Raw genomic sequence first — 19,541 nt, 5'->3', positions numbered from 1 at the left:
ATAGAATTAGTTCTCTTACCCAACCCTTTGTATTAGAATGTGTATAAATTTATTTGTGGGATTTTTATCTGCATTGTAGTTAGGGATGACAAAAATCACATGCAGGCGGCAGTCTATACGATTATTTAGTTATGTAAACATTGTAAAGCTGTTTACACATTGTATCAATACAAAATAATTTGATTGATTGATTCAACTAAACACTAAATTTTTACCTGAGGTTTCTGATGCACACAGTCAGCGCAGGTTCTGATAAGTCGTATTGCCTCCATACTGGTGTCTGGAAAACTTGCGTTGCAAGCAAACTCCGATAAACACTTGACTGCGTCTTGGAATGAATCCACCATTATGGCAAAGTGTGCTGGGTAGAGGTTGTCTAAAAATAAAGGAGATAGTTGAGCTTTTTTATTGAGAAAATATACAACAAATGGCAGTTTTTATAGTTTTACCTGATACATTAGAAACCGCTTTGGATGACATAAAAAAACAGACTCTGTAACTACGCAGTTGTTAGCACTGTTACTAGACAGCTGACAGCTGGCGCGACGATGTCAATTTTGCAAGTCATTTTACAAAGCAGCCAGTTGGGTTAAAGCATTAGAGACAGGCATCGGGAGAAAGCCTGAAATCTGACGTTTACGGAGATACCAAACTTAATCCAGTTTCGTGTACACTGGAACGGAGTGAAGTAAATTAAAAGACACCTTACGTATCGACTCCCTTGAGTCAACTAGCAGGGGGCCGGGGTGTGGCAATCGACTTGCTCGAGTCGATCAGCAGCTGGAGGGTTATTGATTTATAAAAATTCAACTAGGAATCACTAACACTTGATTCTTTAAAAACACAAATAAACTTGATTATCTTTAAATACAAACAAGCACTGTATATTATAATCACAAAGAACATAGGTAACTCACTGATGATGTGTCCTGTAGTCTGAAACGCCATTTCCACTATGGCCTCATCATGATCAGCCGCAGCAAGGTGGAACACACTGAAAATGTTCTTCCAACCAGACCGAACGTTCTTGGCTTGTGAGTTGACCATCTGCGCTATGCATCGGACCACCATGTCACGTATGGTCCGTGATCTGGAAAATAAAAGTAGCTAACAATTAAAATGAAAGTATCAGAGTTATTTTACAGAGGTGAGCAAAACATTGCGTTTTAAGTTATGGTTGCCAAACAGAAATACCCTATTGGTTCATAATTTCTCTGGCTTATTTCAGAATCCAAAAAATATCCTAAAATCTGCGGACTGACCTCTTTAAATTAAAGCATTAAAACAACACTTAATTAAGTTTGCTTTTCGGTCTCCAGGATTAGTTGCCATAAGACTAAAACCAATATATTTTGCTTCATAGAAATAAAGCCTTGCAAGATCATACAACACAGTTATTTACATTTATCACTACTTCAAATTAATTAGAGTAAAGACTGACCTGTTCTTTTTCATGATGTGTTCAAAAGGCCTCAAGAAGTCTTTCTGGAATTTGAAATTAGCAAATTCTCCTTTCTCAATAAACTTCATGGATAGCTGACGGAGGGAGTCGAGAGCGAATATCGCAATGTCTTCATTAGGGTTGCAACCAACCTAAAAAAATCCAACGTTTGATTCCCAGCAATAACTACTTTGGTTACTACTTGTAACTATTTCTTACTATTTAAGGTGATCACAGAAGATCATTGTGTCACCATGATCTCAGGAGATGACCACAATGTTGCCATAATCGAACAAGAGAGAATCATGATGTTACCGCAAACGCGGTACAGTAGACTCCCTCTAGTTCGGCTTTGGTTGGATCGGTCGCCGGATGGTCCGGCCCGGTCTCAGGGGGACAAGTCACATCGTCACGAGCGAATGACCTTCGACAGGATTCAACTTGAATGTTTAGTTTCCGGCCATAGAAGTGTCAGTCTAGTTGATGGGTGCTTCTATTGGATAATTTTTGTATATTACCTGTGATAAACTATGTTACATAGCCCGAAAAATAGAAAAATACCAAGAACATTTTACATTGTTTTTCTTCAGTATAATATGTTGAAATGCACTGTATAATTAACTATTTCTGACCATTTTTATATGTAGTAGGTTCCCCCATTATTGTTTACGAAACATCACGGTTTATTTAACAAAAATAAATGGAAGCAAAACAAAGAAATAGCCACCATTAGCTTCAAGGTCAAGCTATCGCTTGCACTGACAATCGTCTGCTGTGCTGTGGGCTTGCTATGTCACAACAGTTTGTGATTGGGTGAATAGTATCCATAGCAACTTGTTGAATGTGTGTATGAAGAGAAACCAAAGAAAGAATATGATGAACAAACAGAAAGAATAAGTGGTGTTTTACGTCATCCATTGTTATCTTTATTTTATTTTACGACTGTTGTTATTATCTTTAATATTCATTTTATACAGTATTAGGCGTTTTTATGGGTATGTAATATAAAATGTTTGTGGTTTTCAGCTATCCGTGGTCTCCCTCCCCCCTATTACCCCAAATAATTGAGGTTCTACTACATTTGGTTAGTCCGGCCATTTTGTAGTCCGGCCAGTAGTACGGTCCCGAGGTGGCCGAACTAGAGGGAGTCTGTATATGATTTATGGTTTTGCCATTGGGAAACGAAAATCGACAATTTCATATCCTGATGAGATCATCAGTTTTGAAAAATCAAGAATGGCCCATTTCTATAATTAACCGCTTTAGCCAATCTGAATATAGAAGAACAGGACGTACTTTGTTGAAATGTTCCCCCAGGACTTGCCATATCCTGCTCCACTGAAGCCTGATACGACCCATGTTGTAGTAGGAGATCTCAACAATCTTCTGTAGACTGAACATCCGGTGCTGAGTTGGATGAGATAGTTCGTCCATGGAAACCTAAACAAAAATCTATTATAGAGACCTCTTATTCTTATAAATTAAAAAAATTACATTTTAGTTTCAGTAGCCCCAATACCTTATCTTTCTAATTTATATTGCTTTTAATATAAATCTATGTATATATTAATTACGTAAGCCGATTCTTTGCGTCAAAATTGTGGGCGACTTGGAAGTCGTAGAAGGACGGGAGAGGGCTCAAATTAAAGGTCTCGACCCCGTGACGGCGGGGAAAATAGTGAAATTCCCCAAATCTTGATACAAAATTAGATATAACGTAAAATGTTCTCCATAAGAATAGCAGTAGAAGTCATTTGCTGCTGATTTCTGTTTACTTCAATACAGCTGATCGTGCTATATCTTGAAAACATTGATCAATACACGCATTTGGTTTACTTTTAGCCAGTCAACTATGAAATGTATACTATTATAAAACTGAAATCTTGAAGATTAATGGGAAAAACGTCTGCATTCTTTGTTTATATTTAAATCATATACTCAAGTTTCATTTTTTCATGCTTTTACATTATTGTCGTGTTAAAGGAATAAACGACATAGAATAAATATTCTGTATAAATAATCAAAGAGTCAAAATTAAATATAACTTCTGTTTTGTTTTTATTTTTAAATCATATGTTCAAGTTTATTTTAAATTATGTTATTTCTACACATTTTAAGGTTAAGGTTGTGTTAATATATACAACTAAAATAACCTATAAATGTTATTGGTTCTAAAATGGTGTATTTGCATTCCTTCGTAAGTAAATATTTTTTTAGTGCAGTGAATATACAACGTAGAGTAATCATATTCGATCATACTTTTATAAAATCACCAGGGATTCAAGATGTTTTGGTATGTAGGCTGCTGGATATATATTCTTTTCATTATAAGTACTGTAATTAATATGAACGCCAGGGGTAGACCACGAAGGCGGGGAACTGTTCATAGCGTAGAAGAGCAAGAGTAGGTAATGACGAACTTAATCAAGATATGTTACAACCCCTTTTTTATGAGACCCATGGTAGACGAGAGAAATGTAAATATTCATGATGCAGAATTACTGGACCAAGAGTTCATTCAATGTAGTGCTCTTCATTTTAGAGAAGAACTAACGAATAATCATTTTATGACATGTTGCCATAACGGACTAATTAACCTTCCTCAGCCAAAAACTAATGTAGAACTTAAAAATTAGTTTGAAGAGAGCCCACAACTGTATAAATTCATTCGACAATACAACAGCGCGATGGCTTTTGCTTATTTTTCAGCCAGTAAGAAAGATATTCCAGGAAAAGGATCATACTGTTTCAAAATTCAAGGACAGATTTATCGTTCAATTTCAGATTTGCTGCATCAACATGATGAAGACCGTGTATGGCCAATTGTACATTATTGACACATCAACAGCAACAGAAATATAACAGCAACAGATACATAAGATGGCGGCGCATAGCAAACAGTCAAAGTGCGGTTCGTGTAATAAAAACGTCACGAAAACTAGTAAAGCACTCCTATGTGTCGGGATTTGTAAATTATGGCATCATAACACCTGCATTGATGTAACTGACGAAGAGTACGAGTTATTCAAAGCTCTAAAAGGTAAAGCCGTGTATATTTGTGAGAAGTGTCGTGCACCGGCTTCTGCTTCTGCTGAGACTTCGTGTTCGCCAAAGAGAATTGATGCTGAAATTGACAATGGACAATGTCCAGACGATTTTAAACTTTTGACCGATCAAATTTCTGATCTTTATGACAAGTATAATGTGATTACCACTCAGTTAATTAAAATGGACAATGACAGGAAACTCCTGCGATCGGCAGTAAACAATCAAGCTGAGGCTCTGGACGACCTGTTAATAAATGGTTCTTCTGCAGGTGGTAAAACATACGCAGATTCTTTGAAAGTAAATTCAGTGAGCCCTAGACTCACTAACTCAGCAACTAAAGTGCCTAATAGTGCAAATAAAATGACTAAAAAACATGCTCAAAATCCTAACCTATCAATGTGTAGTCAAAGCTCTCGGCCTAACCCTGTTGTAGGCCTAGGTGTAGGACTAACTTCGCCCTCACAGTCACTGAGTGATTCGGACTTTCCTGTGGAAGCTTCTGAGGAGTTGCCTTATACAGTGGTCAAGGCCCGGGGACAAAAAAGGAGACAAACATCTGTACCAAAGAGACAAACAAATAACACAGGGACTAGGCCTAGGTCAGGGTCAAACAGCAAGAGTGTAAAGTACGGTTTCATTACTGGACAGTCAACTTCCTAACTTAACCTAAGTACAACAGACAAGAAAACATTCTTATTTGTTTCCAAACTAAGCCCAGATACAACCTGTGAAAACGTAACAGACTTTTTAAAGGGTAAAATTGACTCTCAGTACATAGTGGAGAAACTACAGTGTAAGTACCCTAACCATTATTCATCTTTCAAAGTAGGAATACCCTCAAAGCATTTTGATGACATATATAAACCTGAATTTTGGCCAGAAAATGCCTTTGTATCTGTTTATAAGCCAAGGAAAAGTGGACAGATCGTTTCTAATAGGCCTGCTTTGGAGCATTTAAACTCCGAGCTGTCCAAAACAACAAACGGAACCTAGAACTAAACAAGGAATCAGCTAACAGGATTGCCTCCGTGGAAAGGGTTGATTACAACATCTATTCCGTAAACACCCAATCCCTATTGGATAAGCAAAATGAACTTGATCTTATTCTACACAGTCAAAATATTTCTGTGCTTTGTGTGTGTGAGCATTGGTGTAGGCCTGACACTATTGATTTAGTGCATATTGAGGGTTACATATGTGCAACAGCTTTTTGTCGCACTATTCAAACTAAGGGTGGTGTGGCAATTTTTGTCCGAGAGGATCTGAGTTTTGCGATACTTGATGTAACTCGCTTTTGTGTTGAGAGACATTTTGAGGTTGTGGCGGTCTTGGTTCATTACCCTAACTTGGAAATAATCATTTTGTCAGTCTATCGAGTTCCAGATGGGGATGCGGCGATTTTCCTGGAGAATGTAGAACTGTTGATTTTATTTTTGTCTAAAATGAATGTGCCTGTGGTATTGTGTGGCGACATTAATATCGATATTCGCCTTAGAGAGCCATTACCTCTCCAATTTCTGGATGCTCTCCGCTCTGTTGACTGCTATTGTGCAAATGAGAAGCCTACAAGAGGACCCGCCTGTCTCGACAATGTTATTACCAACTACCCAAGACAACTTCTAGATGTTAACGTTACTTCAGTGCCTTTATCTGACCATCAGGCTCTGGAAATTAAGCTAACGCCCACTGACTGTAGCAACAAACATCAAGAAACGACTTCTAAGATTACTCATTGTTTTAGCAAAAAAAACAATGAAAACTTTATGTCCTACATGCTTAACACTGATTGGCTCACTATCAATAGCAACTCCTGTGATAATTTTCCTGAACATTTTTTCATGCATTTCTTTCAGAGCTTTGACACTTTTTACCCTGTTAGAATTATGAAGTATAATGCGAAGAAATCTCTTAAGCTTGGGCCTACCTGGTTTAAGCAAGAACATCAACAAATGAGAAAGGAGTTATCGCAACTGTATGACTTCCTTCTCTGGGCTAAAAAATATAATCTTTCTGTGGATATTATTAGATTCAGGTATTTGGCTGCCAAACGAAGATATAAGAAAGCTCTTGTACAAGCTAAACTGGACCACAATGTGATTAAAATTTCCCAATCAGACAACAAATGTAAAACAGCTTGGGAGATTGTAAACAACTCCAGGAACAGGCCTACTCGTAATGATGACTGCAACCTCACACCCGAAGACTTCAACTCGTATTTCATCTCATCTGTGGAAGATGTCAGTAAACAAGTCAACCTATCTCCAGAAAGAGCGTCTGATTTGCTGGGAAATCACCAACACCCAAACCCCATCTTCAAGTTCAAACCTGTGTCCTGTGATTACATAGAAAATATTGTAAAAAATTTGAAAAGTGGCCATAGCAGAGATATCTATGGTATCAGTGGAAATTTTATCAAGAGTATGTTACCTGTGATTGTTCTCCCCCTAACCCACTGTGTCAACGAATGCCTGCGTACAGGGCAGTTTCCGGATGTGTTAAAGCTCTCCAAAGTGGTGCCTGTATATAAGAGAGGTGTTAAAGATTGTGCTGCAAGCTACAGACCGATCTCCGTTGTACCGACCTTTTCCAAAATTATTGAAAAGGCTGTGAAGCACCAGGTGAGTGAATATTTTGAAGTGAATTCACTTTTTTCAAAATTTCAATTCGGCTTTCGGGAAGGTTTATCTTGTGAGGATGCAGTCGACCGCCTTGTTTCAGCTGTGATTGATGGCTTTGAAAACCACCTTAGTACCCTGACCACCTTATGTGATCTGACTAAGGCGTTCGACTGTGTGTCTCATGAGATCCTTCTCAATAAATTACTGTATTATGGTGTGGAGCTAAGTTTTTTTAGAAATTATCTGGCAAACCGCAGGCAACAAGTTTGTTTTAAAAACAGTCTCTCAGAGGTAACGGTAGTCAAAAGTGGTGTACCCCAGGGATCGGTTCTGGGCCCTTTTCTGTTCCTTGTTTTAATTAATGACCTTCCTGTAAATATTAGTTGTAACAAAGTCATATTTGCTGATGACACTACCTTTTTCTGTTCAGGTAACAATATTGCTGAGCTCTGTAACATTATGTCTGATGTGATGGCAGATGGCACAATCTGGTTTGAAGCAAATGGCCTCCTTTTGAATACCAATAAAACTCAACAAATATGTTTTTCCTTGTGCCAGTTTGATGTTCAATCTGATGTAGTTGTAGATTCTGTCGTTAAGCTCTTAGGTATTACTGTTGACACCAAACTTACATGGGATTCTCACATACAGAATGTTTGTACCAGACTATCTAGAGTGATTTCTCTTTTGTGGCATTTAAAGAAGCTGATCCCTAAAGTGTACCTGAAAAATGTGTATTATGCTTTGTTTAATGGAATAATTTCTTATGGCATTCATCTGTGGGGGAATGGCCACAGTATTGATAAAGTCTTGCGCTTACAAAAAAAGGCGATGCGTATAATCACACACTCAGCTTTTAAAGCACACTGTAAACCACTCTTTGTCAGCGAAGGAATTTTGACAGTGATTAACCAGTATATTTATGTTTGCCTGTTGCATGTTAAGCAACATCTGCATGAGTATCCACTCAGAAGTAGTGTGCATGGTTATTGCACTAGAAGCATGTCCTCACTCAATCAGCCTTATGTTCGTTTGAGTAAATCACAATCCCAGCATCGCACTATGTACATTAATCTATTTAATAAGTTGCCTGTTTCTGCACATAATGTATCTTTCACTAAGTTTAAGTTGTCTGTTTACAATTGGTTGGTTGCAAGGCCATTTTACAAGCTCGATGAATTCTTTGTATTGCCTGTTGATATTCAATTTTAAATTCTGTCTGTCTGTGATATAGCCAAGGGCTGAGTTGTTTTATAAGTTATTTATCTGTCTGTTTGTTAGTATTGTCTTTAAATTTTATACTCTTTTCTTGCCCCTGCTATGTTTTTTTTCTAACTTATTTTAAACACACTGCATTTATTGTATACACATTGCACCTGTTTTCATGTTTGCTCTAGTCTTTGCATACCTATGTTTTTTATAAACTTCAGTATTTTATTTTTAAGATGACTGTGATACTTTTTGCATGTACTCTGCACTTGTTTATATTTTATTGTCTATATTTATTTAGCCTTATTGCCTGTAAACTTTAGGCTACTATTATGACGTTCATCCATTGCATGTGTTGTACATAGCGTTAACGATGAATAAAAATTCTTGATTCTTGATTCTTGATTCTTGATTGATTCTTGAAATTCGTCAAAGGCGTCGAGAAAATAGTGATTTAAAACCTGAAATATTGTCAAAACTAGCTGAAATTCTAATAGAAAATCCATTTGCACAAATTTACAAAAGAGCTTCGGAAGAAATGGTTGTACAAGGTGACAGTGATTTAGAACTTAGGTTTGTAGACAGGATAAATATGGATCGTCGTAGGTATAATAAGCCTACTGCAGATGAAATTGCAGGCGTCTTCAATTCATCTGAAGGCCAACCTCCAATTAATTTAAAAAATGCCAAACAGGGAAGCTATTATTTATCCTCATTAAGACCAAAGCTACCTTAGTAAACCAGTATTTATTCACAAACAACGATATGTTTGCTGCCTTTTCATGTTAAACCACTGGAGTGATTCAAATTATTTATTGAAAATGACATCAACAAAAGCAAACCAAGAAGAACAACAAACTGGTTTTTACACAAAATATATGGTGTAGGGATGCCTATTCTGACACATAGATAATGTTATTCCGAGTTTGTTTAAATACCGGAATTGCAATATGTTGTTTTACATTTGAGCTATTTAGGGACTTATGTCCCAACAAGCCACTAGTAATTAATTAAAGTTGTGGTGCCACTACACTGCCAATGACAATAATTTTCAACCATATGTTTTCTATATATTTTAATCATGTTTTTATTATTTTAGTTGTCCTAGCAACCTAGGCTATGACCGTTTTACTGATTTACAATCTAGATGACACTGAACCAGAATGATTCGTTTTAGTTTGTCTATCCGCTAGAAATTTAAGATTTTGAATCATTTTTAAAAGTAAACTATGATGACTTTAAAAAAATCAGGGGTTTCATAATTAAATGTGTAGAATATCAAGGCCTACAACTTAAACTTGCTAAGGGCAAGCCAGCGGTTTTCTTGTGAAAATTAAGTAAATTTAATGGGGGTTTTTAAGGGATGAAGTTCAGCTAGACCATTTGAATGAATGAATGAATCCTTTTTATTTCATTACAGTACATCATTTACAATGGTACAAACAACAATTACTGAAATGTAATCCCCAAATGGGCTAATGCCTGTGGTTGGGGATTGAGTCCATCATCCGCACAATAAAAATATAAATTTAGGCTACTTTTAAAAAGGGAAAATAATATACATTGTACACAGAATTTTGTTTACAAGAAAAGATAAATAATAAAAAAACTAGTTTACGAGGTAAATATATACAAAACGATTCAGTGTATGAAAAATGAATGCACGCATATATCACACGTTCAGTTTGCACGTTAAACTATAGGAAAAGCCTTTTATATATATAGATTACCATTAGAAATAACACATAATTTGAAATGCCTGAGACTTGGCACATACATTCCACACACATAGCCCCCTAATTTGTCAAAAAATTAGTTTTTACTCTGAAGCAGTCCTACTACACATCAACTAAATGTACTGATACATTATTTTTAAGTCCCTAGACTCCAACTTCTTCGTCAAATAGAAACTTAACTCAACTATCTCCATTAAAAAAAATCTTTAATGAGCGACATAAAACTAAATCAACTAAGAAACTCTTTGTGTTAATAACTGTACCTGACACAGAGCTCGTACGAAGTCCACGATTGCGTCACCATCCAGCCTAATAGAGCCGGTGAATATTCTGTCCACTGCCACTACTACACTCTGCGAGCTCGTTTCACCAATAGACTCCTTTACGCTGGCTGCAATCATTGTACAATGTGAGTCATACAAAAACTATTGACAATACTCACAACTAGTATTTTACTGTCTCAACACAATATGTCTATCAAAACGTTCAACTAAAGAGTTTAACTTGAGTATTGCATTTTCTGTTAAGGTAAAGATATTATTTTCCTGAACATTTTCTGAAATTTCGGGGCCCATCCCTAACTACGTATTTAATATAATCAAATATTCTTTTCAATGATGCAAAACATGTTTATAAGTAAGCAATATACAGGGTGTTTTTTTTTAAACTTGCATCTTTATTTATGTAAAAACCGCAATAGATAGAAATATGCAGTTTGCGGGAATCATCTATTGACGTAAGGAGCCCAATTTTTTTTTATTCAACGTTACATTCACATTCCCCCCCTTTCCCCCCAACTTATTTTTTTAAATAGCAAGGTACCCCTTGTGACATATCAAATGAAAGAGCATGAAAAAAGAAAAGGTTTGATGAAAAAAAATTAAAATCGGTTCATAAATTTGTGAGATATCCCCCCCCCCCCTTCCCCAGAACTTAATTTTTTTGTAATAGCAAGGTACCCCTTGTGACATATCAAATGAAAGAGCATGAAAAAAGAAAATGTTTGGTGAAATTTATTTTTCATATGATATGTCACAAGGGGTACCTTGCTATTAAAAAAAAGTTATGGGTAGGTGAAAGGGGGCCCCGATTATCTCACAAATTCATGAACCGATTTTCATTTTTTTTTCACCAAACATTTTCTTTTTTCATGCTCTTTCATTTGATATGTCACAAGTGGTAGCTTGCTATTAAAAAAAAATAAGTTCCGGGGTGGGAGGGGGGGAATATCTCACAAGTTTATGAACCGATTTTAATTTTTTTTCATCAAACATTTCCTTTTTTCATGCTCTTTCATTTGATATGTCACAAGGGGTACCTTGCTATTTAAAAAAAATTAAGTTGGGGGCAGGGGGAAAGGGGGGGAATGTGAATGTAACGTTGAATTAAAAAGAAATTTGGCCACCTACGTCAATAGATGATTCCCGCAAACTGCATATTTCTATCTATTGCGGTTTTTACATAAATAAAGATGCAAGTTTTTAAATAAACACCCTGTATAAAGACTGTATAAAACTTCTGGTCTTTACTCCCACATGAACAATTAATTGCAGTGGGAGGTTTGGAGCGCCCTGGGGCATGGATGGCCCTAGTCGCCCCCCCCCCCCACCCCCAGAAAACATTTTGAAAAATAATAACTGTAAACTAGTGTTTTTATGCAATCTACACATAATCTGTAATATTAAAACGCAACATAGTTTTTAAAACATAAAATGGTATTTTAATTGGGTTTTTTATTTAGCCTATTTATTTTGATAAGGGTGTTTGAAAATAAAAACATGAATTTAAATTTAGTTCATTGGACAGAGCTTATCCTTACTTAGAAACCTCGTTAAAACAGGATAGCTTTACCAAGTGCACGTAAACAGTGGGAACTGAGCAAAGGACGCGAATTTACAAATGGCAGGTAGATTTTGATGATGTCTAAGCACTTGCCCGTTTGGGCATTATCTAAGGCATAATTGAACAGTACAAACATAAATTAATCCTTTCCTACTTTTACAGGATTTTTACAGCTTTACCTCAACTCTCTGTTCAAAATTTACCACCTCACCACCCGCATACTTTGTAGAAATTTTTTTAACTGAATTCATAGTTCATTATTAGCACTAAACAACACTTCTAAATAAACAGTAATATATTAATGAATAAACAACTCGAATACCGGCGCGCGCAACATAAACATAACCTCACTGATCAGTGATCTCATAATAATTGTGTTGACAGATCACAACACTCAGCGCTCAATGTGGCAATACTGCAGTTAAAACTACTGTTAGGACAGAGTCCTAAACGCCCTATATCTGTTGCATTAGAGCCTGATGGAGCGCTGTGATTGGTTGAATATTTCCATGCGGTTTATATGGGAGTTTGGACTCATACCTTCTGAGTCCCATCGCACTATCTGTTGCAAAAACATGTAGCGTCCACTACTACCCAAGTACCCAAGCCAGACACTGCGGCAAATCCCCTCGGGAGCATTCAGACACGGTTCGGCCATCATCGGCTCTACCCCCACCACTCCCTTAGGTCGCTAACTCCAAGACACCTGCGCCAAATCCTCTCGGGCCATACCTCCCCCCTCCCCATCACTTTCCTTCCGCCCCTACCACACTTGACAACATAGTAAACAAAATCCTAGCCTGGCGCCGCCCTCGCCCTCTAGTGCTTGCCGCCCTGGAATGACTGCTCCACTCACTCCACTGTCGCGACCTACTGGGAAAATTCCTTCTGGCAGCAAAACAAGTGGAAATTGCCCATCGCAAAGACTGTGCTGTATGTCTTTGCAAAGACATTCCATGATGAAAGAGGTTTTTTTCATCATGGACGTTTCTCTTGTTTCTCCATTCGGTACAGAAAGCCCAAATTGAAGCAATTTACTGTCACTCATGAGACCTCTAAATTTAATTATTATATTATATAAAAAATAATTTTATATTATATAAAAACTCAAAAATAACCCACCCATTATGTCAATTCACACAAAAGCACTCATCACAGTTCAGTTCAGTTCAGTTCTTTCACAGTTCATTTAAAATAGGTCCCTCCCAACAATCTCTGCCTTAAGTATGTGAACTCCTTCACCTCCAGAGCTTCAAACCAGACCTGATCGAGATATGATTCAAACCCACAATCTACTGTGCTTTCTTAAGTTCGGAGAACCAACGCCTTAGATCGTTCCATTTTGATCAAATGAAACAGTCTACCATACTTGTCAATCAAAATCCCATTTGTTATAGTTTAAGGCTGTAGCAAATACCAGGGATAGTTCTTGTTGAGTTATACTCACATTGATTATTGTTTGAGGGAATTTGATAATGACCTTATGTTACCTGTGTAATATAATGTGTAAGTCTTCTATTATTGGCTGTTATATCTCAAATGGTTGACAGTAAATTGAAAACAACAAAATCTGTTGCATGTTAACCATAAGTACTTACGATCCAGTGAGGTCATGTTGAACTTGAGTGAAGAGAGTGATAGAGAGTCAGAAGATGGGTAACTCTTGGTGACTGACAGTAGTTGAGGTCTCACTCCTGTGCCAACCATCTGAGCCATCTCCAAGTGAGAGATGCACTTGATGATGTCCAGCCATGAACTGCCTAGGTAGTTGCCTACAACAAACTCACTCATGTTAATATTATGAAAAAAACTACTATGTAGCAGGTTATATGGTTTGGAAGTAAATAACTTTAAAATACTCTTTAACTAATAAATAAACTAAATAGTGCCAAGAACACATTACACAAACCACTGATGTTTAGGTGATAAGGAGTAGGGGAATTATGCTTCCTGACGTCATCCCAAGCATCCTATTGGGTTGGTCACTCATCTCAGGAAAAAGTGGTGTTAATCCAAGAACGTAAAAATGTTCAACCATCCCTTACATTTTATAAGGAACCACATTCTTTAACGCTGTAAGCCTCAAGAAACCTTCATTTTCTAGCTTTGATGAGTTATCAAATTTTAAATAGGTTTTAAATAGGTTTTTTGTATTATTATTTTAATAAATTTTACCAAGTCTCCGACCAAACCTGAGACTTCATTTTGCATTAGTTTTTAAAAGACATTATGATACATTTACATACAACAAATATACAGAGTCTCAAACGTGTGTATAAGTAAGAGACTCACCATCAGTGTGTGCGACAGTGATGAGTGTCTTGATGGTGTCAATGTTCTTGGCCTTCATCTCTGTGATGGGAGAGTTAGCCGTCAGCAGAGTGAACCTTGCTAGAGCCTGGACATAGGCGTCTCTCTCCAACTGTCAACAATACACACACAGTCAGTGGCTTAAATGGTACCGTAACTGTGAAACCTAGCCCATGTCTTGGGTTCACATCCCAATACTAACACAAAAATCTATTGTACAGAACATTCTTTTACTGAACCAGCTCACCTCTTGCGTTGCTCAACACGTCTTTGAGGGCTGTAGGAGGGCAGTTGAAATATTAAAAAAGCTGCTGATCTCTTTTTTTTCCCATTGATAATTTTGGCAGTTAGGATTTGAATATTGTTTTGTTTTAAAATAATTAATTGACCCTACATTCAGATTTTTGTTTTCTGTCCGTCTGCTGAAAGTTTTACAAAAGAAAAAAATGTTTTCAAATTACTTGTTTCCATTTAAAATTTGTTCTAAACTTTTTGGGGAGATATATTATGGTTTTGAGTAGCTAAAAATATGCAGGTAGTCAATCCCAATTTCAAACTCCAATATTTACATCTAGATGGGTAACTCAACGTCAAAATTGTGAACACAACATCATATCCATGATACACAATTTTGATGATGAACCAAACCTCAACAAACAATAAAAATGCCTTAGATTCATATGCTATTTGTATGTGTCAGAGTTACTCACGGTCATGTGGAAGATGCAAGCAATCCGGACAGCACATCGGATACCATCCAGACATAGGGTGGCTATCTCCGGATCATCACAATCCTGCAGACCGACACTGAAGGCTGCCAGGAAAGGGGTCCACGCCAGCCTGAACATGGGCTTGACATGCTCCAGATGCTTAGCGGAGGTGAATGGTGCCTACAGTCAACAAAGGACTATGATTGATGAGACGGATCTACGTAATATTGCCAACAATACAACAAGCATAAGGTTTATCTCAAACCTAGTAATCATGTTTATTAATGCAAACTTGAAATTATTTTATTGTACTCGACTAAAAGGGGTTTTAGAAAAATTAGGAGTATGCGAGATTGAGTTTGTGAGGAAGAGTAAAATTAGACTAAGATGGTTTGGAGGAGTCAGAAAACATGTGAAAAGAGTTACTGGAGTACTGACATAGCTAAGGGCTTTTGATTTTTTAAATTCTTAATCCTAGTACAAGTTGGTTTAAAAGAGAAGGATGAATGACGAAGCCTATTTCATGTAATATGATCAATGGTGAATGAAGATTTCTGATTTCTGAATGAATGAACTATTAAGAGGGGTGGGAAAAATATAAACTGAAGGGAAGGAGAGACTATTATGAGTCAAACAAGGTGAAATAATATGAGGGACTAAGATGTCGCGAGAGATGTAGTTGAAACAGTTTCAGGGGGAGAGTAGAAAAAGTGTGACTAAAATGGATTGGAAAAGAGAGAAGTTTGTAATAAAATATAATTTTTATGGAAATAGAGTTGGAGTTGAGGGTGATGAAAGGAGGCATAAAGAAGATCTAGAAGAAGGGGGATAAATGAAATGGAGGGGGATCTGGAGATTAGAAGAGTAAGATGGTTGGTAGTTTAGGAGAAACTGTGGGGAGATAAGAGGATGGAGATGCCTGGTCATCATCCAGACTCGGGAACGTTCACTATTGTATATTAAACACCAACTTTAATAACAGTTATTTATTAACAAGTTTAACAAGGATTCATAATGTAAAGATGAAGTAACTCTAACTAAGTCTTACTTTGTTTGTTTTTGCATTCATAATAAACAAAGAACATTTAATTTGATATTATCAGCTGATTGTATGTACAGGATATAATAATCTTCCCTGGAAAAGAATCAGTTTATTGCCTCTCCAGTATTCTCTGAGATCTTCTTATTACAGATGATGGATAAAATTTCTTTGTCCTGTATGATGCTTGAGGAGAGTCATTTGGTTTGTTTACCACTTGAGCATGTTTCTGTGACTCAGACTCTGAGGCTTCGTCGGACTGTTCATTTACAGATACTAGTGTAGAGCGCATTTGATCAACATGGCATTTAACCATTAAACCTTCAACTTCAACTTCATAATGGCAGTTTCCTAATATTTTGACCACCTTACCAAATTTCCATTTAGGATTATTACTTCTGTAGTCTCGAACTTGAACGTTATCGCCGGTGCTAAAACATCTCAAGGTACCAACTCCTTCTGTGTCAGAGATCCTTTTCGCCTTTAGCAGATCAATTCTCGTACGTATACTCCGTTTGAACATCATCTCCGCAGGGCTTCTTCCGGTGCTTATGTTCATAACTTTACGGGTTTGTAGAAGGAATCTACATAGGTTTGTATGGATGTCTCCAGATTCTTCAGCCATTGCACTTAGTTTCCTTTTTAGAGTTTGTACATAACGTTCCCCTTGTCCATTTGAAGCTGGGTGATATGGTGCCATCAGTTTATGTTGGATACCATTGGATTCCATAAAATGTTTAAATTCATGTGAAATGAACGCAGGACCATTATCACTAACAATTGTACTTGGAATGCCGAATCTTGCAAACATTTCTCTTAAGATTTTTATAGTAGAGAAACTAGATATGCTTTTTGTTTCCTTTACTTCCAACCACTTTGTATATGAATCTACTGCTATGAAAAAGTATGTACCTCTGAATGGTCCTGCATGATCTATGTGCACCCTTTCCCAAGGAATATTGGAGTTTGGCCATGGTTCATGGTACTTTGGAGGATCGTTTTTATTCAATGCACATGGTTTACATGAATTTACATAGTTTTCTATGTCAGAATTCACTGTAGGCCACCAACAATATTGCCTGGCTAGCTCTTTCATTTTTGTTATGCCTGTGTGAGCTTCATGTAGTTCTTTCAGAATAGTTTTTCGTAAAGTACATGGAATTACAACTCGAACTCCTCTAAATAAACATCCATTTTCAATTGACAGTTCTCCCTCTAAACCTTTGTATTGTTCAGGCTTCGTAATGTAAGAGGATGTCATTAGTGCATTGTAAACCAACTTTAATTCTGGATCGTTCATAGTTTCCCTTCTTACTTCATTACTTGTGACAGGAAGGGAATTCAGTTGTACTTGTAAAAGGTATTTGTCTGATACTGTTTCATCTAAGGTTTCTTGATGATCACATGTATTGTTAACAGGAAACCTTGATAGGAAATCTGCGTTGACATGATTCGATGCTTTACGATACTGTATTTCGTAGTCAAAACCTGACAGAAATAGAGCGTAGTGTAACATTCGAGTGGCGGTTAAGGGTGGTAGGCATTTTGAGGGATGGAAAATAGAAGACAATGGTTTGTTGTCGGTTATAAGTGTAAACTTTCGACCATAGCAGTAATGGAAAAACTTATGAACACCCCAGTATATCGCAGTCGCTTCCTTAATAATGTGGCTGTAATTTTGTTCTGCTTTACTTAATGTCCTTGAAGCAAAAGCTATAGGTCGTTCTGTTCCATCCGGCATCTTGTGAGATAAAACAGCAGATAGTCCATGAGGCGAAGCGTCCGTTGCCAGTATCAGTGGTAGGTTTGGTGAAAATGTTGTAAGAACCCTCTCTGATGTGATTTCCTTCTTAATGCCCTCAAAAGCATCATTACATCGTTTTGTCCATGTATAGGTTTTCTTCTTATGGAGTAGTTCATATAATGGATGTATCTTAGTTGCGAGGTTGGGTAGAAACCTGTGATAATAGTTTACAAGCCCAAGAAACTGCTTCAATTCAGTAACGTTAGTGGGTATGGGACATTTCAAAACAGCTTCTATCTTATCATGGCTCTTATGCAATCCTTTTCCATCAATTTTGTATCCTAAGTAGTTCACAGACTCTTGAAAAAACTTACTTTTATTCTTGTTTATGTGCAAGTTGTTTTCCTTCAAACGTTCCAAAACCTTGATCGTGCGTAGTTTTGTTTCTTCAATAGTCCTTCCTTGAACTATTATATCATCAAAGAAAACAGCAGTACCTTCCAGTCCAGTTAAAACTGAGTCCATGTAGCGTTGCCATATGTTTGGAGCTGTTTTTATTCCAAACATAAGTCTATTTACCTTAAAAACTCCCATATGAGTACTTATGGCTTGAAGGTTGGCACTATCATCGTCCATTTGAAGGTGTAAATACGCCTTATGTAAGTCCAAAGTTGTAAAGTATTGTCCTCCATTTAACTTGTCAAATATCTCTTCAATCTTGGGAATAGGATAGTGATCATTTTGCAGTTGGGAATTTACAGTTACCTTATAATCAGCACATATTCTTACTGTTCCATCTTCTTTCAATATAGGTACTATGGGTGTTCCCCATTCTGAATTGGTTACCTTTGAAATGATGCCCTTTTCTTCCAGTAAGCACAATTCGTCTTCTATTTTAGTTTTTAATGCAACAGGAGGGACACTGTATTTAATAAAAATGGGTCTTGAATCAGGCTTTAATGGAAGATTGACTTGTTTATCTGGTGCAATTCCTACTTCTTTTGTAAATAGGGATTCATATGTGTCAAAAATGTCTTGTTTTATATTATTTTCCTGTAGGATGTTTTGCTTGTAAGAACTAGGACTCGCCATGTGATTTACGTCATGAATAGATATGTCAAAGTTACGAATCCATTCGCGCCCAAATATATTATCAACATGTTTTTAATTTAGGTGTTCACTTAATAGGGCTGCTGATATATTAAATATTTAAGTAAATAAGTACAACTGAGCACCCTGAATATTCAATATATTCAGGGTGCTCAGTTGTACTTATTTACTTAAATATTTAATATTATCAACATTATTTTGTACAACAAAAATTCTACCTACCATTGTTTTTGAACCTAACTGAACTTTAACTTCACTTGTTCCACTTAACTTAATCGATTCCCCTGTGTAGGTTTTTAGCTTAACATTTGGGACTTCTGTAATTTTCTTGTGTGGGAATAATCGTTTGAAGGTACTTAATGACATAGATGATACAGCAGCTCCCGTATCATACTCCATTGAGCATTGTACTCCATCTAGAAGCGGTGTTACTAAGTATTTGTCATTGAATTTGGATGACAAAGAATTGAGTTGTAGCTCTTCAGTGATAGTGAAAGAATTACTTGTACCATCTAATTCTTCATTTTCACTGGAATAATCTTTTTCCGTAGAGTCCATTTGTTTTTGAAATGCTTTACCTTTGTTCATTTTACTCGCCTTCAAACAAACAGCAGCAGTATGACCCTTACCATTGCATGTAAAACAAGTGGCATTACGTAGCTTGCATTCATTTGCTTTATGGTTAGATTTACCACACCTAAAACACTTGCCTTTCAAATCATCTATTGATACAA

The 19,541-nt window shown here is 36.7% G+C and overlaps 1 protein-coding gene across 2 annotated transcripts in view; it reads right to left on the bottom strand.

Moving 5' to 3' along the window:
• LOC129004424 (brefeldin A-inhibited guanine nucleotide-exchange protein 1-like) overlaps positions 1–19,541 on the bottom strand; it is a 70,366-nt gene that overhangs the window by 24,020 nt on the left and 26,805 nt on the right. For both annotated transcript variants that reach the window (XM_054433006.1, XM_054433007.1), the window contains exons 16-23: positions 14,915–15,094; positions 14,187–14,316; positions 13,493–13,666; positions 10,316–10,443; positions 2,738–2,881; positions 1,442–1,593; positions 918–1,090; positions 216–376 (exon numbers count right to left, since the gene is read on the bottom strand). In XM_054433006.1, the coding sequence (XP_054288981.1) occupies positions 216–376; positions 918–1,090; positions 1,442–1,593; positions 2,738–2,881; positions 10,316–10,443; positions 13,493–13,666; positions 14,187–14,316; positions 14,915–15,094 (1,242 nt within the window). The remainder of the gene's footprint in view (positions 1–215; positions 377–917; positions 1,091–1,441; positions 1,594–2,737; positions 2,882–10,315; positions 10,444–13,492; positions 13,667–14,186; positions 14,317–14,914; positions 15,095–19,541) is intronic.

Source organism: Macrosteles quadrilineatus, unplaced genomic scaffold (genome assembly GCF_028750875.1).
Source record: "Macrosteles quadrilineatus isolate MER2022 unplaced genomic scaffold, UCM_ALF_1.0 Scaffold_9__3_contigs__length_116548681, whole genome shotgun sequence".
Classification (NCBI taxonomy): domain Eukaryota; kingdom Metazoa; phylum Arthropoda; class Insecta; order Hemiptera; family Cicadellidae; genus Macrosteles; species Macrosteles quadrilineatus.
Note: the sequence above shows the minus strand (reverse complement) of the source record. Positions and strands in the feature narration are given on the sequence as shown.